The 23,932-nt window shown below is 43.1% G+C and overlaps 1 protein-coding gene across 2 annotated transcripts; it reads left to right on the top strand.

Annotated features, from left to right (window-relative positions):
- Nucleotides 1–1,028: 1,028 nt before the first annotated feature.
- On the top strand, nucleotides 1,029–23,131 carry Ash2l (ASH2 like, histone lysine methyltransferase complex subunit). 2 transcript variants are annotated; one of them, XM_021627607.2, is made up of 17 exons: nucleotides 1,029–1,226; nucleotides 1,869–1,932; nucleotides 2,054–2,199; nucleotides 3,867–3,955; nucleotides 4,603–4,697; nucleotides 6,130–6,225; nucleotides 7,528–7,623; nucleotides 9,557–9,632; nucleotides 10,470–10,487; nucleotides 12,063–12,156; nucleotides 13,585–13,802; nucleotides 16,713–16,880; nucleotides 17,129–17,322; nucleotides 20,115–20,207; nucleotides 21,310–21,408; nucleotides 22,367–22,426; nucleotides 22,523–23,131. In XM_021627607.2, the coding sequence occupies exons 1-17, from the start codon at nucleotides 1,051–1,053 to the stop codon at nucleotides 22,628–22,630; spliced, it is 1,890 nt and encodes a 629-aa protein (XP_021483282.1). In that variant the 5' UTR covers nucleotides 1,029–1,050; the 3' UTR covers nucleotides 22,631–23,131. The 2 variants fall into 2 exon arrangements, with proteins under 2 accessions (XP_021483282.1, XP_021483283.1); XM_021627608.2 differs by lacking the exon at nucleotides 10,470–10,487.
- Nucleotides 23,132–23,932: the final 801 nt, after the last annotated feature.

The raw sequence follows: 23,932 nt of genomic DNA, 5'->3' as shown, positions 1-23,932 counted from the left end.
ATCTCTGTTCTACTGAAATTTACCCTAAAAAAAAAAGCAAATGTATAGTCAGTGAGCCGGCTCAGTGAGTAAAGGCACTTGCTTCCAAGCCTAAGTTGGCTCCCTAGAACCCATACAGTGGAGGGGGAAAAAATAAAAATCTATTCCCCCAAGTTGTCTTCTCACTTCTCCCGTGCACCATTGCACAGCATGTCTATAAACACGTCTATAAACGCGCACTCGCGTGAGCGCGCGCGAGCGCGCAGACACACACACATACTCACAGAGACCGGGAGGGGTCAGTTTCTGTTACAGTACAGTGTGGAGACCATATGCTTCCACTCACTCAGAGTATACCAGCTAATATCCATCCCTTCCCGGTCTTTAGTTTCTGCTCTTCTTTTGCTAAGCACCAAACCTGTCTACAGCTCTGTTCTCTGGTAGCAGACTCACCTAGGCTTTATTTTCCTCCTTGAAAAAGCTCTCGCAGCTCTTAGACCTCACAGCACTTCTAGCCTCCTCTGACCAGATGTTTCTTTCACTGACGTCCTCTGTACCCTCACCTACCTCGGGCTCTATGTTATCAGACTCTATAAGCGCTCCAAAAGCCATTTGGAAACGGGCTTTTAGGAGCGAACCACTAAGAGTACGGCAAATTACAACAGGCGTGAGCCAGTGAGTGCTGTTTTGTTATTGTTGTTTTCCCGGAAGTTCCCTCCGAGTCTCAACGTGAACTTTTGCTCGGCACGAAGCAGTGTGACAGGAACGCTCTCAAATCCTCACATGCGCGGTGACTTCCACTCTTAGCCACGAAAATAAGCGGGAGCTTTTAAAGAACTCATGTAAAAATCCTAGAGGAAAGCGAATGACAGAGCTGGAGCTCGGCTTCCGTCAAACTCTGGCGCTCTGAGTCGCGCTCGCTTTTCTGGCCTTAAAGCGGCCACACCCCAAGCGCTCCATTCGCCGACAAGTGGCGGGCCCAATCAAAGGTCTAACCGCTTTAAGAAGTCCGTGCGGGGCGGTAACGCGCTGCACAGATGCGGTCTCGCGAGAGCCTGGGAAGCGGCAGCGATGGCGGCAACCGGAGCAGGTCCCGGCCCTGGAGCGGGCGCCGGCTCTGGCCCGGGAGCATCTGCAAGTGCCACCACGGCAGAAGAGGGAGAGACGGAGCCGGTGGCCGCCGGGGCTGGAGAGGGGCCGTCTGCGGCCCCGGGCGCGGAGCCCAGCTCCGGAGAGGCTGAAAGTGGGTAAGACATCTGCAGCCCGCGAGAACGCGGGAGGGCCCGCCCCTGTGGAACCCCGCGCCTCGCGCCGCTCCGGTGCAGCTCTCCGGACCCGGGCCCTGCGGCCAACGGCTCGGCCTGCCCGGTACGGTCTGCAACCCAGCGGGCTGCTTGGCGGCGGGTCGGCTCTGTACTGCACCTCAGAGCTCACTTCCATCAGCGCCTGTGTGAGCCAAGCGTGTTTTTCTCTTTCCCGCGCTTGCACCCCGTAGCTGCTCACTCTTCTGATACTAGTTCCTGAAATAACCAAGGAAGGAGAACTCCCGTTCAGTACCGGGATGAGGAAATCATAGTCCTTCTGAGAAAGCACTAGGAAACAACTGATCCCTGTGACTCTACCCCAAGACCAACTCTAAGCGGTGTACACGTTTGTAATGACCACTAGGCTTCACTGTGCTTGTCTTGATTCTATCCCTCCTAATACTCGGATTGTTTTCCTGGGCGTCTAGTCCTAGACAGACTTAGCCAAAAAAGACATGAGAATAGGATGTCTGTCACTACTTAGAACGGTGGGGTGTTTTTTTTTTTTTGTTTGTTTGTTTGTTTTGCTTGTTTTTTTGTAATAGGCATTTTGATGTTTATGTCTCTTCAAACTTCTTTCAATAGGGATGCAAACTTGGTTGATGTAAGTGGCCTGGAGACAGAATCTTCTAATGGAAAAGATACTCTAGTAAGTATTCCCTTTTAGGCCCTTGAAAGGCAAACTAGATTTCGTTTTTAAATTTTTAATCTAATTTTGAAAAACGTAGTCAGTCAACCCACTTGATTGTCATATTGCCCCATGGCTCCAGGAAGGCGCTGGGGATACTTCAGAAGCCATGGACACCCAGGGGGGCTCTGTGGATGAAGAGAATGGTCGACAGCTGGGAGAAGTCGAGCTGCAGTGTGGAATATGTACAAAATGGTTCACAGCTGACACCTTTGGAATAGACACTTCGTGAGTATATATCATGGTCTTACGGAGAGTGCTTTATAAAACTCCAGCACGGGCCTGGAGAGATGGCTTCCCAGTTAAGAGTACCAGTTACCCCTCCAAAGGATACAGTTTGATTCCCAGCATCCACATGAAAGGGAAATTACATAATCATGTTTTAATCTTAAAGATACTAAAAGAAAAGTATTTTCAACATATTCAGCAGTTGATTCAGTTCATAGACAAAAACAGTGGGTAGTACTTTGTGATCAAGCTCACACCTATTCAGGGACCAGTATGCTGACTGAAGAACTGTTACCATTCCTTTGGAGGAGTATTTAGTATTGAGAGAGTAGAGCCCTAGTAGGTGTGAGTGACATTGTCCTTGCTTTTGAACTTACAGTCAGACTGGGAATGAGACTACACAGTTAGAGGAGGTTATATAATTAAGTTCGAGACAGTATATTTTGTTTCATACGTTTTGGGTTTGGTGATCGCAGTGGGTGAAGCCTGTTGTCACAGACATTTGAAGGCATGTGTGGTTCAGTGGCGAGGTGCTTACGCACGCTGTGCAAAGCCCTGCATGGATGACCATCACCAGGAAGAATTTTTTTTTTAATTTCTCAAAAACATTGAGGTGATCAATGTTTTTCATGCCTAAAGCATACTTTCCTTTCTCGTTGCTTATAATTTACCCCAATAGGTATCTTACACTCGTTCTCAGGAGAAAAAAAAAACTTAATTCTAAATATGTAGCTATTCTGGAGAATTTAAATCATATTGAGTCAGTGAAAGGTCTCCTGTTTGTGGAGAAGGTCAGTAGATAATTGGTGAGCATTGACTCAGTGTGAATAACCACTAAGTCAGTGGCCAGCTCTGTAGCCCTGGCTGACCTGGAATGCCCTCTGGAGACAGAATCTTCTAATGGAAAAGTAGACCAAGTTGGTCTGAAATTTGCACAAATTCTCCTGCCTTTGAGTAAGTCTTTGTGGTTTACTTTTGAGGCCAGGCTGAGCTGCATAGTGACTGTCAGGCCAGCCAGAGCTATTCCTTAAGACTTTATCTTGAAGGGAGAAACGTATATTGATTGGAGCGAGTGATGCATGCCTGTAATTCAGGCACTTAGGGGGCCGAGGCAGGAAGATGACAAATTCTAGATCAGGGTCCCATCTGAGAAAAAGCCAGAGAGTGGGCTAGTGAGATAACTCAGCAAATAGTCACTTCCCTAGAACCATATGCAAATGGAAGGAGAAAACTTAGCCAAGGATTGGCCCCTAGCTTGTACATGTGTACTTTGGCACATGTGGTCACACATGCATTATGTGTACAAATAATATAGTGATAACAATAAATTTTTTAAAGGAAGGAAAAATGCTGTAACTTTTTCTTAAAGAAAAGAAGGCATAGAAATGTAATGCTAGAGACGTGGCTCAGAGGTTAAGAACACTGGCTGCTCTTCCAGAAGTCCTGAGTTCAATTCCCAGCAACCACATGGTGGCTTATAACCATCCAGAATGAGATCTGGTGCCCTCTTCTGGCATGCAGACATACATGGAGGCAGAACATTGTATATATAATAAATAAATCTTAAAAAAAAAAAAAAAGAACGGAAGTGATTTAAAAAAAATTATTAAAAAAAAAAGAAATGTGTTCAGTGGTTCACTAGTTTGTGTAATTTGGCTCATCTGCAGATCATGTCTACCCTTTATGACCAACTACAGTTTCCATTGCAATGTGTGCCATCACAGTGGGAATACCTACTTTCTTCGGAAGCAAGCAAGTAAGAACAACTCTGGAGTATTTTTAAAAGATGATTGTCCCTTGGAAAACAAAAGAGATCTGGGTTAGCACACTTAGGATACCTTTGCCTAAGAGCTGGTTGGAATTAACTTGGTATTTAGCACTGAATAATTCCAGTTGCCCATTTCAAATCAATTATTACTTCCCTTTTAGCTGCTTCCAGTATTATTTGGTGGACCACTGTCTTGGTTTCTCTACCTGTTGATAGCATAGAATGCGCTGCCATAAACAACCTAACGGGGGAAGGTTTTGAGGCGGGGGTAACAGTTGAAGGTTACACTCCATCGTGACTGTGAAGTCACAGCAGTAGGCATTTGAGGGAGCTGGCCACACTGACTGACCTCACACTTTATATAATATAGAGCTGTATGTTTAAGCTCTGCTTGCCTTTTTCTATTCATAAAGTTCAGGATTCTCTTGCCCAGGGAGTAACACTGTGGGCAGGCTTTGTGAACTCCACATAATCATAGACATGCCCACAGCGCAGTCTGGTGCAGATCGTCCCTCTGCATCCCATTTAGACTGTCAAACTGCAGCTAAGCATCACCTGTTGCATTGAATGTGCTCCTGATGGTAGAAGCCAAGTGTCACAGAATACGTCTTCTTTTGTTGTTTGTCTTTTGATAGATTTAAAAGAAATGTGCCTTAGTGCTTTGGCGAACCTAACCTGGCAGTCTCGGACACAGGATGAACATCCAAAAACCATGTTCTCCAAAGATAAGGTAGCGTTAGAACTAATGTACTTGCAATATGCTAAAGAGTCAAGTGAAACCTATAGATAGCCTCCGTAGTAAGTTTGTTCTCAGTTATTATGAGTAAATCATCTAGTGGTTACCTTATTTTTTTCCATATATTGAATTATAATGTACCAATTTTCTAGTAGATGTCACTTGGCTTACTGTTAATATTGTGAATCCTTAAGTAAAATTTGGTTGGCTTTTTGAAGCAAGCCATCCATCCCATAATCAGGTCTTGTGTGACCAATCATCCAGCTTTGGCAGGCCTGGAACTCGGCATCTTCAAGCTCACGGTCTTCTTGCTTTACCTTGTTCCAAAAAAAAAAAAAAAAACAACTAAAACTTCATTACTGACTCTCTCTAAGGTCACATGTCACTTCCTTATACTATAGCCACAGCTGTCTTAGCTTTCTCTGGAAAGAACACAAAGATGACTGCCTGGTTTCTTACCTCATTCTTGTCCCCGTAGGAAAAAAAATGCTAGCTGGCTAGATGAGGGCCATTATGGGCAGCAGGCCAAAGCAACAGGCAAACCTGGAAAGGATGGGAGCCACATCCCCTGCTGGACTGTAGTTTTTATCGTTGTTTCAGAGTGTGGTCTTCTGAATGGGAAGCACACGGTAAAACGCCGTTGTGCGGCGGGTCATGTCTTTGTCATCTTCTCTTGTGTTCGCCTTAGTGTCACATTGCTTTCATTGTGACCCTAGGAGCAGTAATTCATAACTATTATAGTCCACCGAATTTCCCACATTCGATTGTCTCACATTTGACCAGGATAGTTTTGTCACCTTGACAGCCAAAACCTTTTGACATCTCCCCATGAGTTTCTGACCTCCTTGTTTTCTGGAATGACAGAGTCCTTTCCTTGCAGTGTTCTTATGTTCCTTCTCTGTTTAGTAAATGCTTAGTTATCATAGAATAAACTGTGCTGGTAGTGGGTTTTAGAACATGATCTAAAATGGTGCTGATGTGATGCCAGAAGATCAAGGTCAGACATTGTTTCAGTCATGAAAGCAAGAGCTGGCAAGCAGGGCCCTGGCTGGGAATATAACTTTTCTCCCCAAGTGGCTTATAAGCCCTGAATAGCTAAAATCTGTATGTACTTTACTGGAAATCTCCATAATTTATATAGTTGGTTGGTGGTTGGTTGTTCATTTTTTTGAGACAGATTTTTACTGTTGTTGCCCTGGCCTGAAACTCATAGCCACCCTCCTGCCTAAGCCTCCCAAGTGCTGAGATCATATGCCAAAGCCACCCTGCAGGCCATATATTATTTTGAACAATTGAATATTTCTTCAGTACATAAAAGCTACAGGCAGATTTTTGTTTTGATTGTAATGAAGTCTTTGAAAAGGCTGCTTGTATGTAACTTTGAAAACAGCTATAATTCTTTATATATTTTATTTCTTAAAACTAGGATATTATACCATTTATTGATAAATACTGGGAGTGTATGACAACTAGACAGAGACCTGGAAAAATGACGTGGCCCAATAATATTGTCAAAACAATGGTAAGTAAATTAAAATTGAATACATGTGATCAGTTCCAAGAAGCCAGTATTGTTTCTAACAATTAAATTCTGTTTAGTTTGAAATAATGTGATGGCTGAGAAAAGCAAACAGTTTGATATTAATCATTGAATGAGATATAGGTAGTAATAAGTTTTCATTTTTTTTTTACATGAATTCAGTTAGTAACAGTGTCTTACATGAGTATCATTCTCCTCCAAGACTTCTTTTATATGCTGAAACCCTTTCTGTTTTTGTTTTGTTTTGTTTTTGGTAGTGTTTTTTTGTTGTTGTTTTTAATTTTAATTTTTTTTGTTTTTGTTTTTGTTTTTTTTTGTTTTTTTTTTTTTTGAGATAGGGTTTCTCTATGTAGTGCTGGCTATCCTGGAACTCACTCTGTAGACCAGGATAGCCTTGAACTTACAAAGATCTGCCTGCTCTGCCTCCTAAGTGTTGGGTTTAAAAGGTATGGGCCACCACCACCCAGCAGGTTTCTGTGTGTTTGTATGTGTGTGTGTGTGTATACGTACCACATGTATTCACTGCCCATGGAGACCAGAAAGTGCACTGGATCCCCTGGAATTGGAATTGCAGGTGGTTCTGAGCCACCTGACAGTGATGCTGGGAACTGAGCTTGGGTCCTCTGGCAAAGCAGCAAGTGCTCTTAACCTCTGGCCCCATGTCTGCCACACTTTTGCAAATTTAACTCCACATTAAATTTGGAGACCATTTTTTCTTTTTTTATTAAAAGATGTTGATTTTAGAACATGGGTAGAGTCGGCCACAGGCTGCCAGTTCTGCCTAACCCAGGTGGGGATAGAAGCAGACTGTGACACGCTGGCCCCTGTTTTTCTCTCTGTTTGATTGCTGTTATTATAGAAAGTCTCTTGTAGCCCAGGCCCTGACCTCAGTATGTAGCCCAGGGTGACTGATCTCTGACCTTCCTCTGTCTCCAGAGTGTTAAAGTTATATGTCCCGTTCCTAGTGTTGATGTGCTAGGGGTCAGCCCTAGGTCTTCACGTGTTCTGGCGAGAACAATGCCAACAGAGCCATATCACCAGCCTAATACACGTGTTCTTCAAGTGCCTTTTTTTCGAGACTGTTTCTCTGTGTAGCCTCGGCTGTCCTGGACTCCATTTGTAGACCAGGCTAGTCTCAGACTCATAGAGATCCGCCTGCCTCTGCCTCCCAGAGTGCTGGGATTACAGGGGTTTGCTACTGTGCCTGTGCTGGCTTATCATCTGCACTTCTAAGTTTTTTTTTAAAAAAGGTTCATTATTACTAAAATACTGTTTCCTCTTTAGAGTAAGGAAAGAGATGTGTTCTTGGTAAAGGAACATCCTGATCCAGGAAGCAAAGACCCAGAAGAAGATTACCCCAAATTTGGACTATTGGATCAGGTATATTAATCTTCCTTTACATATTCTCCCCACCCCCTCATATATGAGGTGCACTGTGTTGCTGTCGTGACTGTAGAGGCCAGAAGAGGGAGTTGGAGCAGAGCCTCTGAAACTGGAGTTACAATTGTGAGCTGCCATGTGGGTGCTGGAGACTGAACCAGGGTCCACTGGGAGAATAGCAGGTGCTCTAAGCCACTAAACTGTCTCTCCAGCCCCCTGCTCTTTTTCTCAGAAGCCAGGTAGTGAAGCGTGTGGGTGAAGAGGATGAGTCCTTCCTGCAACACTTCATAACCTGGGAGTCGTAGTGTGCTCATGGTAGGGCAGTAAGAAGGTGCAAACAAGGACCATGAGTTTGAGGCCGGCCTAGGCTACATGAGGCCTTGTCTCAAAACCAAACAAAACAGAGGCTGGGCATGGCTTCATGCTTGCATGCTTGTTGTGCCAGCCCAAGAACAGGAGTTCATATCCCCTGCTCCGTACTTCCCACATGAAAGCCAGGAGTTGGCAGCATGTGTTGGTAGGCCCAGTACTGTGTGGAGCAGAGGCAGGCACATCCTAGAGCTTCTGGTTCAGTGGGAGACAGTCTTTAAAAACAAGGTAGAGGGGATCGGGAGGGGAGGAGGGAGGAGCTTATGGGGGGATACAAAGTGAATAAAGTGTAATTAATAAAAGTTAAAAAAAAAACAACAACAACAAAACACAAGGTAGAGCCAGAGATGGCTGGGCTGGTATGACCTGCTGAGCTGAGTTGGAACCCTGGAGCCCACGGTAGAGAGAGGAGAGAACCACTGTGCGGAGCCGTCCTGTAACCTCCGCATGTGTACCTGCGCTCAGCCCGCATACGATGACAGGGAGAAACCTGCTACTGACCTCTGGCCTCCACCTAAGTGTGCTTGCTTATGTGCAGGCCCCTCTTCCCCCAACACACATGTATATTCACGCACACACAAGAATTGTATCTGTCTGCCAACACATGCTGCTGTTACATGCCCGTAACATGGTGGACTCCAAATCAGTGCTTATTGATACTTGGAAAAAATACTCACCTGAACCAGTAACAAGTATTTTGACTTTTGGTCACAAGATCTCACTGTAGCCCAGGTTAGCTTAAACTCATGACAGCTCTTTCTGCCTCAGCCTTCCACTTGCTGGGGTTACATGTGTGGGCCGCCATGTTTGGCTCGGGACCCGGTTTTGATTCTGACTGTTCCTTGTTGCTACGGCTTAGTTTTTGTAAGGTTTTTCTAATCTCCGTGTTATCTGAAATTTTGCTTCTAAAAGCATTCTTTGTTGTGGAGAAAGTTTTGGGGAATCTGTGTTGCTAGAACCTTACAGGAAAAAGAAACTTCCATTTTTTTGTTGCTTGGCAGAGGACGCATTGCCAAGTAAGAAGGTGAAACTTTTCAGATTTGCCTTAAAATGCCTGACTTGCTGCCTTTTTTGAGATGAGAACTGTGCTGTGGCAAAAGCTCAGGAACTGTGTCTTCAGCCGCCTCTTCTAGCCACTGAGGAGGGAGCCGATTTGCTGCCTTGCAGATTTGAAGAGCTAGGGTGGGGTTAGGGGAGGGAAGAATATATCTTGGTGGCCATTTTTGTAGAATGGGCAGTAGAAATTCAGATTTCTACTTTATAAAATGGAAAGCTACAGCTGTGTGGATCCTAATTCCTGTAGAGGCCAGAGGAGGACCTAAGCTCTCTGGCCCTGTTGTGCAGTTCTCCCTCCCCCTGGTTGGTTGGTCAGTTCCACCCTGAAACCATTCTGACCCTGACTTATGGCCTGCTGTACACATGCTCCTTGGAGCTTGCTTTTTTAGGATTATGGTTTTCATTTTCTGTGCTCTAATTTTTATTTTTTTAACTTGATTTTTTTAGCAGTTGACAGGTTAATTTGCTCGTGTGGCCTTTTTTTTTACTAGGCTCTTTCTTCTTCTAGGATCTTAGTAACATTGGTCCTGCTTATGACAACCAAAAACAAAGCAGTGCGGTGTCTTCTAGTGGGAACCTGAACGGTACGTGTTTAGTGTCTTGTTAAAAGATCTATGAGTGTGAAAGTCTTGCCTGGAATTGGGTGTTCTTTAGGATGACCCAAATATGGATAATTACTAAGATGCTTTTAAGTTCAAAACTCAGATTTTAGCAGCTAACTAAAGTGTCTCCACTTAGGAAATGGTAATGGAAGAGAGCTTTTGTCACTTTACAGCAGTTTGGTCTTAGTAGTATTTTATTAACAGATTCGTTATATACATTAGTAGGATGAACTGTGAATCTCTAATTATGCATACATCAGACATTAATGATGTCCTCCCAAACTCAATTTGGACTGAAATTAGATTTCATGTAAGACACTGTACAATTTTAAGGTTAGACTTTTTGTGTTTTTGTTTGATTCCAGATCTCTATCACAATAAACACTTAATTTGGGAAATTCATTTGCTTTCCACTATTTTTCCATAGTTCAACAATTACTTGACAAGCTGCCTTTGTCCATCTAATTTTTCTTGCCCTGAGTTTCAGCATAACCATATGTCATCTTTTCTGTATGAATCGCCCACTGTGGCATCCCCCCACCCCGTTTGGTAATCCATCTAGTTAATGGAGAGAATTAGAATTTTCTTTGCTGCTGATCTAGTGAGGACTAGGGGCTGGGTATCAGCTTAGTAGGTGCTCATGCACACATGGCATCATTAACTTGCCTTTTAGAGTCAAAGCATTGTAAATATATAGTCCACAGTTAGCATTCTCAGGCGTGTTGAAAATGCAAGTGCACTGTTTCTGTTCTTACACCGTGTTTGCCCTTTGAGACAGTTGATATCTGACAATACATAGTGCCGCTTCTGTCCTTACAGGTGGAGCCACTTTGGGAGGTGAATTCCTCTCTGTCTTCTTTCATCCTCAGACTTAAGTATCTTGTGGTTTGAAGTGCTTTCTGCTGAGCTTTGGTAGAAGCTAAACTCCATAATTTTAAAGCATTGTGAGAGTGGTGTGACAGCATTTACCATGGAGCTGTAGTTCCAGTTTAATGTGGGAATAGAAGCTTGATGTTGTCATATTCTGCCTAACATGGCCAGCCAACAGTCCCCTGTCGTGTTGCCTACACTGTTCAAGCAGTGCTAAATGGTGGTAGAGGATTTGGCAGGCTTTTGATTGATACTCATGTCATCATAATTGTTCAATGTTAAACCTTTTATGAGCTGTGTGAATAACAGGTTCATACAAGGATATTCTGAATTAATCTGGTACCATGTGTGCAGAATATGACTTGCCCTCCATGTCTTCATTCTTTTTATTGCAGCAGAACTGCTGATAATTTTCAAGCTTGTTCCAAATTTACATATAGTACTCTCTGCAGTTGTTTATATAAAGGTGTTTTCCTGCAGTTCAGGGACCATTTTCTGGAAAGAGAAAAACAAACTGAGAGGAATGATAGAAATGAGAAAAGCTTACAAAGTACTTACTTCAAAACACGTAAGGTAATAACTTCTGGTTACAAAAATACATAGCTAAATGTTCTAATATAAAATATATATAAATTGTTTTATTTGCCCTTAACTCCACAAACCAAGCTATTGTAACCTACTAGATATCATTGGCACAGTCTTAAGTGTATTGATAAGGAACTAAAAATTGTTTACTAAATTTAGCTTCTGTTCTTGAGTCATGTGTAACCATGATGAATTTATCAACACTGGAGAGAAACACCTTTTTAGTATTTCTGTTTTTGTTTTCTATGTTTGGTGTACTTTTGTCTTGCTGGATATTCAAATGCTTTATGTAGATAATGCCTTTCTATGTTTATGAATCATATCATGCAGTTCAAGAAAGTGGACGTTGACCTTCAGTAAGGACATTTTTAATGATGTTTGTATTAAGTGATGAAAAAAAAACCAGTCCATGCAAATGTTTTTATTTTTTTTAGCTGTGGGTGCTTGGAATCTTGAGTACAAATGCATTTGTGTCACAGTCCCATAAAGTAGCATTGGTTACATCCGTGAGAAAGGGCTGGAAAGATGACTTAGCCAGGCTTACTTGCTGCAAGCCTGGTGACTAGTTCACCAGCAGCCCATGTAAAGTACAGAGGCAGCTCTGCAGAGCTATCCTCTGACCTCCACATACACATTAGTTAATTGATTGCTTGGTTTGGTTATTTAATTTATTTTTATTTTTATTTTTTTTAAAGAAGAAAGGAAGGTTGAAGATATAACTCAGATATCAGACATCCTAGATTCATGTGACCTTACGGTCTGAATGTTGGCTCAGGATATTGGTTGTGAAATACAGCTGATCTTTTCAGAATCAGGCTAAAATCCAGTATACATCAAGAACAAAAATTGTCTGTGGTGTTACACAAATGCACATTGGGAATGGTAGTCGCCATGGACTTTGAGTGCCCTTATGCCCCCATAGTGCCTCTGTGAAAATGATGTGCCTTCTCTTCAAAGGGGGAATCGCAGCAGGAAGCAGTGGGAAAGGAAGAGGAGCCAAGCGTAAACAGCAAGATGGAGGGACAACAGGGACCACCAAGAAGGCCAGAAGGTGTGATTACACCCCACCCCACTCACCCTCGCCCTGGTTGCTTGCTGTGGGCAAAGTCCACTGTAAGGGAAAGAACCATATTCTTGAGTTTTATGTGGGGTTATATTTGTTTGGTTTTGGTGAGTCCTGAGCCCCTTCTAAAGAATAACTTCAGGTGAGGTCTTCTCTTTTATGAACTCATTACTATAAAAACAGATTCTTGCTCTGGGGATACAGCTCAGTAATAGAGGTCTTGCTTGGCATTGTTAGGCCTCACGTTGAATTCCCAGCATTGAAATAACAACAGTCCTAACAACAGTATCTTCTATTCTGGGGAATAAAGTTCCCTAGGAGATCCTGAGAAGGCTAGGCGGGGAAGAGAAAATAAAGCTTACTAAATGTTAGCTCCTTAACTTCCTGCCTCTCCTTTCTTGTGTCTCTTCTTTGTCCAAAGCTGAGGTGATGAAATCCAGGTCACTTCTGATTTAGACTGGCAACAAGGAGTAAATCTCTTGCCTCCAGGTTTCTGTCCCTTGATTTGTATACTAATGAACTAAAGGGGGCTGCAGGTGTGGATAGCTCAGTGTCTGCACTAGAGCAAAGGGGCTGCAGGTGTGGATAGCTCAGTGTCTGCACTAGAGCAGAGGGGCTGCAGGTGTGGATAGCTCTGTTGGTAGAGTCCTTCCTCACGTATTCAAGCCCTGGGTTTGATCCCCAGAATTGGATAGACAGGGATGACGGCACATGCCTCTAATCCTTACACTGTGAAGGTAGAAGGAGGAGGATCCCAGTTCCCAGGTCACCCTCAGCTACATAAGGAGTTGGAGACCAACCTGGGATATATAACTGCTTGTCTCAGAAATTAAGTAAAACAAGGCCTAGAGACATGACTGGGGAGAAGAAAGCCCTTGTTGCTCCTGCAGAGGACTTGGATTTGGTTCCCAGCACCTACATGGTAATTCACAACCATCTGTAATTGTAGTTCCAGGGAAATCTGATGCCCTCCGCTGGCCCCCACGGACACCCAGACATGTGCAGTGTGTAAATATACGTATGGGTCTAGCATACATGTAAAATAAAAACAAGTCTTTTAAAAATAAATGTCCTGAAAGAAACCACCGTCATTCACTGTTCCTCCTGTGTCTCTCTCCTTTAATGTGACTAGTAGACTTGAAAGGTGACCGACAGCCTGTGCGTAAAATTCCCCGGGAGTTAGTTGTCAGTCCTCCACAAATACAGTCATTTAACCAAATCTCTGCAGGGGTAAGGTGATGTATTGAAGTTCAACAAGACATTTGTTGTAAAGTTGTGTGTGCTTCATAGGAAACAACAAATCCAAGGCCTTTCTTAAAGGATAGAAGAAAAGTGGACTAGAGAGGGCTTCAGTTCCTCAGTTTCATTTAGTTTCTCTCTCTCTCTCTCTCTCTCTTTTTTTTCTTTCTTTTTCAGTGACCCTTTGTTTTCTGCTCAGCGTCTTCCTCCTCATGGCTACCCTTTGGAACATCCATTCAACAAAGATGGCTACCGTTATATTCTAGCTGAGCCTGATCCTCATGCCCCTGACCCAGAGAAGCTTGAACTTGACTGCTGGGCTGGAAAACCTATTCCTGGAGACCTCTACAGAGCCTGCTTATATGAACGAGTCTTGTTAGCCCTACATGATCGAGGTGTGTGAGTTTCAGTGATCATTTTGAAATGGTGCTGGTTAGTTTTGGTTTGGTTTGGTTTGGTTTTTTTGCCATCTTTAAAAGGGAACCCTGAGAAAATGCCCCCATCAGATTGGTGTGTGGGCAGTCTGTACAACATTTTCTTGTTTGATAATTGACATTGGAGGGCTCAACTCATTGTAGGTGATGCTGTCCCTGGACAGGTGGTTCTGGGCTATATAAGAAAGCATCTGAACAAACTATGGAAAGCAAGCCAGTAAGCAACATTCCTCAATGGTTTCTGCCTCAGTTCATGCCTTATTTCCCTCAGTGATGGACTGTAAGGTGGAAGTGTACGATTAAATAAACCCTTCCTCCCCAAGATGCTTTTGGTGATGATGTTTTTACAGCAATAGAAATCTAGGACAGAAATCAGTACCAGGATTGTGAGGTATTGCTCGGTAGATCTGACTATGTTAGAGAATAGTGGGGCTGGAAAAGCCGTTAGAGTGCAAAGATGAATAGGTTGTTCCATGGAAGCTCGGGAGATACGAAAGCTGAGAGCAGTGCAGACGATGGAGGCTGGCTTGTAAAGTTCAGAGGGAAGATTGGAAGTCCCTCAAAGACTTGACATTTGATACTGTATTAAGAATATGTGGTTTCTGGTTGGCTGGGGCTGAAGAATCAACTATGATTAAAAAGCGACCAGCAGCGTTGAGGTAAAATCTTCTGGGAAGTATTTCCTCGTGGGCAGTACACAAAGCTTTGGTCCAGAGTGGGCCAAGGCTGCATTTCAAGCTGTCGGCCAAAACAATCCCTAAAGTGAGTGATTAGAAAGTAGGGAGTGTAAGCTGGGCACATGGTGGCACATATACATAATTCTAGCTCTGGAGGCTGAGTCAGGAATACTGCCACAAATTTGAGGCTCATAATGCGTGCCAGAGCTATGCTACCAGATCCTGTCTAAAAACATTGTCACTAAGTCCCTCCCACGTTAAGTGGAGTGAGTTGAGCTATCTCAGGAAAGAATTTGTTATAATTTTAAAATCTTACATCTTTATAGAACCAGTATGTAATCAAGAAATTCAGTAAATGCATATCTCACTGATGCCAATTTTCAGATCCTTGTTGGGTTTCCCGTTTCATCCTGAAATGTCCTTCGTAGGAGACAATCCAGGTTCGGTCCTTTCTTGATCTTAGTGTCCTGTGTGGTATTATTTCTCAGCACAGCAGCAGTCTCTGTCCTCCTTGCACTGTCCATGGCTTTGGTGCCTGTAGAGAGGATGGGCTGCTTGGATTTTTGGTTTGGTTTGGTTTGGTTTTTTGAGACAGGGTTTTTCTGTGTAGCCTTGGCTGTCCTAGACTCACTTTGTAGACTAGGCTGGCCTCAAACTCACAGAGATCTGCCTGCTTCTGCCTCCCCAAGTGCTGGGATTAAAGGCTCAAGCCACCATGCCGGCCCGGCTCAGGCTGCTTATTTTATGGAACACCCTGTCTAAGTCACTGTTCTGTTGCTGAGAAGAGATACCCTGACCATCCTCCAACAAGGACACCTACTAATTGTTGCCAGCATTTCCTCTGAGGACTAACCATGCAGATAGTGAGCCTGGCCTGTCCAGTCATTCTCATTCAGATCATTGCCATCCCTCGCTTTGGTTTACTTGGTGATTCTAGTTTTGCCTCCTGATAGTGACATCCTGGGTATAAGCTATGTCCCTCATGGTGCCTCCTGTTACTCTACCCGTTACTGATGAGGATTTACCTGATCATTTGGCTAAGGTGGTGTCTTCCAGGATTTTCCACCGTAAAATTACTTTTTCCTTTGTCATAAGTTTTTCAAGGATGCAACTTCTTTACTAGCCTGTTGATATTTCTTAACTCCAACAGTATGAGGGGAATGTGTGATTTGGTAGTTGGCTTATTTGAAATGGTCTAGCTCCTGGAGCCAGGATGAGTTGTCTGCTAATAGCCTTCCTGGGTCTTGGGATGTCATCTGTCTTCCCAGAGCTGTTAGGCTTGGGTCCCATTCTTCTAAGTGTCCTACAGGCCTGATCACAGCTGCCTGTCTACCTATGTCACTTAATTTTCTCTTTGTTTTTGTTGTTGTTGTTTTGGGGTTTTGTTTTTTTGTTTGTTTTTCCAGACAGGTTTCTCTGTATAGCCTTGGCTATCCTGAACTTTATAGACCAAGCTGTCCTAGAACTCACAGATCCGCCTCCCTAAATGCTGGGATTACAGGCCTATGCCACAGGCATGGCTTTTTTATTTGTTTTTTTTTCAAGACAAGGTTTCTCTGTATAACATTGGCTGTTCTGACCTGTGTAGACCAGGCTGGCCTTGAACTCAGAGATTCACCTGCCTTTGCCTCCCAAGTACTGGGATTAAAAGCGTGGCCTACCACTGCCGGGTTGTTTTTCTTCTAGACAGGGTTTCTCTGTGTAGCCCTGGCTGCCCTGTCCTGGTACCACTACTGCCCAGCTCCTTGGCTATGTTGTTTAACCATTTTCCTAGGTTAGCCTCAGACTTTTGGGCTGCACTGTAATCTCCCTAAGTAGCATTTTTCTGGTTTTGACTGTATTGCTTTGATAGAGGATAGCATTTAGAGAAACTGACAGAAGAGACTTGTACACTATATGGAACCATGAACACTTGACCTAGTAATTCTTACCTGTTTTTCTTTTCTTTTTTTTTTTTTTATAATCTTTTTTAAAAATTGTTTGCTTTGAGACAGGGTCTCACTATATCACCCTGGCTATCCTGAAACTCACCGAGGTCAGACTGCCTCTGCCTCCCAAGTGTTGAAATTAAAGGCGTGCACCGCCATGCCCAGCTCTTCTTTAGGTCCCTTTTTATAATCCTTGTATAGTACTAGGGACTCGGGTCTCTGAGCCCCTCAGATAACTACCTGCCTTTGACCCTGTCCCGCCGCAGCTCCCCAGTTAAAGATCTCTGATGACCGGCTGACTGTGGTTGGAGAGAAGGGCTACTCCATGGTACGGGCTTCTCATGGGGTACGGAAAGGCGCCTGGTTCTTTGAAATCACTGTGGATGAGATGCCACCAGATACTGCTGCCAGGCTGGGCTGGTCCCAGCCCTTAGGTAAGCTGGGGGTACTGTGTGGGCCTCACAGCAGGATTAACTGACCCGGGGTTTACCAGATGATGGTCTAAAAATTAAACTCCTGAAGTAGCAGCCAGTGTGGTATTCCTAGAATACTGTGAGAGATAGCTTGTAAGCAGTTTCCAAAATTGACTAAAAAGATGTACAAACAAAATAGAACCTTTTTCCTTTAACAAACCAGTTAACTTACAGTCCTCTAATCTCCACATATCTTTTCATTTGGACAGGTAACCTTCAAGCTCCTTTAGGTTATGATAAATTTAGCTATTCTTGGCGGAGCAAAAAAGGAACCAAGTTCCACCAGTCTATTGGCAAACACTACTCATCTGGCTATGGACAAGGAGATGTCCTAGGGTTTTATATCAATCTTCCCGAAGACACAGAGACAGCCAAGTCACTGCCAGATACTTACAAAGACAAGGTGAGATTGTCCTCCTTCAGCGGTACCCTGGCTTTGACGGCCAATGGCAGTCAGTGCCTATCGCAATTGTTTGAGTTCTATTGCGATGGCGACCCTGCTGTGTGTGTTTTCCCTGTCTTTTGATCTGGACATTTACAGACATAGTAACAAAACTGAAAGAATTTAAGGTTTATTACCTGAGTAGTGACCTTAGTTCGACCATTAACATGTTGTTTATCAGATACCACAGGAAAGTGGCAGACATTGCTGTAACCCCCAGTAGGTACTTCACGAAATGTATCATTAGCCATTGTTCAACTTTGGTTTATATATATATATAATTTTTAAATGAAATATACAAATTTTAAGTCTTTAGTCAGGTACAGAATTTTTCCAGTTTTTTTATTATTATTATTAAAAAAAAGATTTTAGTATTTAGAATCAAGAATTAATCCCAAGGCCTTCTATATGCTAAGCCAGCAGCTTGCCTCTGTTTTCTAAGTTTCTTTAATATAATGTAAATGTTTTCCCTATGTATGTATATATGTATATGTGTATGCCTGGTACCCACAGAGAGAGTTGAATCTTCTTGAACTAAAGGCACAGATGATTGTGAGCTGACATGTAAACACTGTGAATCAAACTGGCTCTCTACAAGAGGAACAGCTGCTCTTAACTGCTGAGCTGTCTGTAGTGGTGGCGCACACCTTTAATCCCAGCAGTTGGGAGACAGAGGCAGGCCGATCTCTGTGAGCTTGAGGCCAGCCTGGTCTTTTACAGAATGAGTTTCAGGACAGTCAGGGCTGTTACACAGAGAAACTTTGTCTCAGAAAAACTAAAATAACTAAATAAATAAGTAAATAAGTAAAATTTAGTTGCTTTTATTTTACGAATGTTTTGCCTGCTTGTATGTATGTGCACTGTGGGTGCCTGGTGCCCAGAGCCAAGAAGAGGACAATGGATCCCCTAGAACTGACTCACAGATTGTTGTGAACCACCATGTAGGTGCCAGGGTTCTCTGGAGGAGCAGCCAGTACTCTTTACTACTGAACCATCTCTCTAGCCCCTCTGTTCAGTTTTTTTTAAGACTTACTGTTATTTAAATTTTATTTATGGATATTGCTGTTTTGTCTTCATGTATTTCTGCACACCAGAAGAGGGCATTGGATCCCATTATAGACTGTTATCAGTTGCCTTGTGTGTGCTGAGAATTGAACTCAGGACCTCTGAAGAAAACCAGTGCCTTTAGCCACTGAGCCATCTCTCCAGCCCCAACCCTCTATTCAGTTTTAATGGCATCTTTTTTAAAAGAAAATTTTTTAAGTTATGTGTATGTGTGAAGATGTTATACCTGAGTGCACCACCCACAGAGGTCAGAGGCGTCAGATTGAGCCACTGGAGTTGGAGTTACAAGTAGTCGTGAGCCACCGTGCATGGGGCCTAGGAACAACGCTCAGGCCCTCTGTAGTACCTGTTCCTAGCCATGGAGCCATCTATCTTTGCAGCCCTGATATATCTTCTGATGAACCAAAATGTTAATGTTTATGAGGGGTGGTTTTTGTTTTTTTTTTTTTTTTTTAGCATTTTCTTCTATATATTTATTTCTGTGATAAATAACTAATAATAAATTAATAAATGTTGAGATACCCACAAGTCATGAAATATTCCTCCATGTTTACCTTTGGCCTGACATTAGATCACTGAGGACTTTGAGTTAATACTTTGGAGGTTGAGATTTTTTTTTCCTTAGGAATTAAGTCATTCCAACATGATGTGTTTAATTTCTTGTGTTCTGCATTAGATTTCTTTGGTCTGCTTAGTGGAAATCAAATAGTCATACAACTGACTCTTGTACTGATGCCAAAAATGTTATAGAATAAGTTTTAATGGGCTGGAGAAATGGCTTAGCAGTTAAGAGCACTGACTGCTTTTCCAGAGGACCTGAGTTCAATTCTCAGCACTCACATGGTGGTTTACAACTGTAACTCAGGATCTGACAATGTCACCCAGACATTCGTACAGGCAAAACACCAAGATACATAAAGTAAAGTAAAATAATTTAAAAAAAAAAGTTTTAGGCTCTGTGAAATTTTTTCCCAATAATTTTTCAGTTAATTTACTTTTCTTTTATAGGTACTTTGTGTGTGTGTGTGTGTGTGTGTGTGTGTGCGCGCGCATGCGCGCGTGCACGCTTATGCGTGTGCACGCTTATGCGTGTGCTTGTGTTTAAGTATATGTGTATAATTCCCTTACTAAGGACCTTTTCCACAATGTTTAACAAACATGGACAGCTAGTCTCTTCTCAGAAGCACTTAGGAACCAGGCTCATGTCTTTAATCCCAACACTTGGGAGACAGAGGCAGGTATATCTCTGTAAGTTTGAGTCCAGCCTGGTCTACAAGGTGAGTTCCAAGGCAGCCACAGCTACATAGTGAGACCCTGAACTGAGGGGGAGAAGAGGTCACTTAAGAATTGAAAATTGGGGGTTGGAGAGTTGGCTCAGTGGTTAAGAGTACTTACTGCTCTTCAGAGGACCTGAGTTCAATTCCCAGTACCCACATGGCAGCTCACACTGTCTGTAACTCCTGTTCCAGGGGATCTGACACCTTCACATAGACATACGTGCAGTCAAACACCAATAAGATAAAACTAAATAAATTTTTAAAAAAAAGGAATTGAAAATTGACAAAACTCAGTGGCAAAGACTTTATAAGGACGTGGCACTGTCTGTGTGAATCTGACTTTATTTTCTCCATTATGATAAATCTGGTTCTTCAATGTGTCTTTGTCTTTTTTCTTACTGGCTTTTCAAGGCTTTGATAAAGTTCAAGAGTTATTTGTATTTTGAAGAAAAAGACTTTGTGGACAAAGCAGAGAAGAGCCTAAAACAGACTCCCCATAGTGAGGTGAGTCACAGTCATAAACATGTCGAAATAGTAAGTCTTTGAAGATGGAGACCCCACGAGGATAAAAGTGAGGCAGCCGAGGCTCAAGGGGACTGAGGGCTGCTGGGAACTGCAGCTGAGAACTCCCTTCTTCCTGTAGAGCGTGACTCCCTCTGTGTCCTGTGTTGCATGAGAGTGTTCTTCCTGGACTCTAAAGAAAGGTCTGCAAAGACGGTGACCCTGATAAGTAACTCTGCAGGAGATTACAGAAGCCAGGGAGGTAGATGCTCTTCTCATCGAAGGAGATGCCACGCACAGAGGAACACCAGAACTAGAGGAGCCTCTGCCATGTCACTTGGAAACAGCAGGCGCTGGCTGCCTCACTCTGTTAGAATTGTCCCTCCCTTCCTTACCCTTCCTGGGAGTCATGCTGCAGCCCAAGGTCACAGCACAATCAAAGGGCTGCTGGTACAGCTGAGTAGACCTCAAGGACCAAAGATCAAAAAAGAAAGGGGGATGGGGGGAAGAAAAGCTCTGAGAAGCCACAGGGTTAGTAGTAGAGTGTGAGGTAAATAAACGAGAGTTCTAGTTGTGTGAGGGCAAAAAATTCTATGACTTAAAAGGTGAGACAGGTACAGAAAAGTTCTTGCCCGAAGGAAAAGTCTTTCTGACACTTCTTGTAAATACAGAATGATGAAAGCTGGGTATGTATGCCTGTAACCACAGTGCTTACGAGGTGCACACAGGAGTGAAGGGTCACCCTCAGCTGCAGTGAGCTGGAGGCAAGCCTGGACTACAGGAGACTCTTGTCTCAGTCCCTCCTCCAAGTAAAGCATAATCAGTAGTGGAATAGAGAACTGTTTGGCATATGTAGCATGGAAATTCAAAAACAAGCCTAAAGTCAACTGAAATAATACATGTTTACATTAATTTCACTTGAAAAGTCTAAAGTAGCATATAAATTAAGGTACTTTTACTATTTAAGATGTCTGTTATTCTTAGAACGAGTATGTTATTGTCATTCTGGTAGCAGTATTGTGTTCTGCAATTGAGGATTTTTTTAATCTTTTTTTATTTTGTTCTTTTGTAAAATTCTGCAGTCAAACCTTGATCTTTATTTCAGATAATATTTTATAAAAATGGTGTCAATCAAGGTGTGGCTTACAGAGATATTTTTGAGGGAGTTTACTTTCCAGCCATCTCGCTGTACAAGAGCTGCACGGTATGTTCCCTGCCTTTGGTCTGTGCTATAACTTAAAGGAAGGGTGCGGGTGGGCTGTGATGAAAGAGTCTGATCTGAGAGGAAAGTGATTTCTAGAAAGGGATCCAAACAGCTTCTCAGAGGCCTGGAAATGTACACACGTTTGGAGGTCTCGAAATATTTGCATGGATGAAATCATGTGTTAGTATGGACTGTGCTTTGCAGGTGGTGTTGTCTGATGTGAAAGTTACAAGGCGTATTCACTTGTAAATCATTGGTGTCATCCGTTTGATGACCTGCCATTAGTAACTGTTGCTTATTTTATGTGTGTGTGGAGCCAGGTATGGTGGCACATGCCTTTAACCCCATCACTTGGGAGGCAGAGGCCAGCTGATCCTGTGAGTTTAAGGCCAGCCTGGTCTACATAGTGAGTTCCAAGACAGCCAGACCTTTGTAGTGAGGCCTAGTCTCAAATTGAAAAAAAAAAAAAAAAAAAAAAAAAAAAAAAACATGAAGGAAAGGACTATTTCTTTCCTTATTGTTTGTTTAAAAAGGAAAAATGAGCATATGGAGGTTTCCATGTTAGTTCATTACCTTCTATCGAACAAAAGTAAAGTGAGGAAATCTCTTAAGTTCCAAACAAAAATGAGTGAGAAGTCTGCTTCCACCTGATGTCTGATAAACATTAGGGGATTAACCACTTTCAGCAGTGGTGAAGTGTGTCTTGTTTGTTCCAGTTAAACTCTTAGTACCTTAGCAACATGGTCGTTATTTTGGAACAGGGTCTGCTGTATAGCTCAGGCTAGTCTCAACCCCGAGACCCTCCTGCCTCACCCTCTGCAGTGTGTTTATCACAGGTCCTACTTCCCCTTATTTCCCTAAATACTGAACTTTTGTTTTCCTTTTGCTCTCTTCCTTTCTTTCTTTCTTTTTTTTTTTTTTTTTTTTTTCGTGTCTGTTTGAATTGGACTTATCCCAGGTTTCCATTAACTTTGGACCATCCTTCAAGTATCCTCCAAAGGATCTCACTTACCACCCTGTGAGTACCATTAGAATGTGTACATGAATCCTTGATGTTTTTATTTTTGCTATCACTTTTGTAATCACCATTTTCCCGTTTCTGTCCCTCCTGCAGATGAGCGACATGGGCTGGGGTGCTGTGGTAGAGCACACACTAGCTGACGTTTTGTATCATGTGGAGACGGAAGTGGACGGAAGACGCAGTCCACCCTGGGAGCCCTAGCCAACCCTTGCTTCAGACGGCTTTGTGGAATAATCGTGGGGTTTTTGCTTTTGTTTCTATAAAGTGTCAAATATTTTCCCAAAGATGATCAAGGTACAGGAGGCTGGAGGACTGCAGCAGACTTCCCTCCAGCACTCCCACCCCTCTACAGCTCTTACCGTGAGTGCCATCTGCTCCCCGTAAGACTGGTGCTCTGCCACATGCCTGCCAGCGAGGACTCATTACCTGCCTGTGTTTTCTACAAAGGGAATAATCATGCCCAAGCAGATCGCTTATTTAAAGATGGTTGCCTCCCTGCTGGTTCCTGGGGAGGCAAGCTTGTTTCTGAGAGTGGCTGAAATCAGTGGCAGTACATTGCAAAGCAGTCTAATGGCAGTCTTTCTGGTGTGAAGTTTGGGGATCTATATAGCTAGTGGGTTTCTACAAACTATAATTGTGAAAGGAATTTGCCTGCAGGTTAAACAGAAATCTTTTCTCTAATTAAACTTGTTTTCAAACGAGCGTAGTACTTGGTTTCACTTGAGGTTGAGTTCCTGCTGGTGACAGCAGCTTGAGCTTTATGAGGAGGCGGACAGCACTGGCAGGATGGGACAAGCTTCTGACTTAGGTCTCAACTCCTCTCGTTGTTCTCCTCCTCCCTGGGCAATCAGGCATTTTCACTGTCCCGTGTAAACTGGAATCTCAAAGACAGCAAGCGTGTCAAAGGCCTGCTTCAGCTTGGAGCCTGGTGTTGCCATGTGCAGGTTGTTCTCTGCCTGCCTTCCTAATAGCCAGGAGTTAAGATCGAAGAGTGATGATGAGCCTGCCTATAGGAAGGTTCTTTAGTCCCCTCCCTGTTTACATACATTCTGTGGCAAATGCAAACCCCTAGGGTTAGGTAAAGGCTGCCCTATGTTTGTTTGTTTTTGTTTTTACCTAAGTACAAGGTACTTAGGCACCAGGAACTAGTGGGATGCAGAATTATTACAGACATTCCTATTCTCCTAATTATTTTGTTTTGCTATTTAAGAAATCCCCCAAGATTCAAGTGAATATTGTTTTGTTTTGTTTCTCAAGACAGGGTTTCTCTGTGTAGCTTTGGCTGTCCTGGACACACTTTGTATACCAGGCTGGAGTTGAACTCGCAGAGATTCGTCTACCTCTGCCTCCCGAGTGCTCGGATCAAAGGCATGTACTGCTACACTCTTCTAGGTGACTATTGTCTTAAGGAAAATGGTGATACTATTACACTTGTCTCCTACTGAGTCACCCAGACTCCCTGTTTCGTACACTCAGTATCAAAGCTCTTTGAGGTAGGGTCTA

This window comes from Meriones unguiculatus, chromosome 4, assembly GCF_030254825.1.
Source record: "Meriones unguiculatus strain TT.TT164.6M chromosome 4, Bangor_MerUng_6.1, whole genome shotgun sequence".
NCBI classification, from domain to species: domain Eukaryota; kingdom Metazoa; phylum Chordata; class Mammalia; order Rodentia; family Muridae; genus Meriones; species Meriones unguiculatus.
This window is presented reverse-complemented; position numbering and strand designations above follow the sequence as displayed.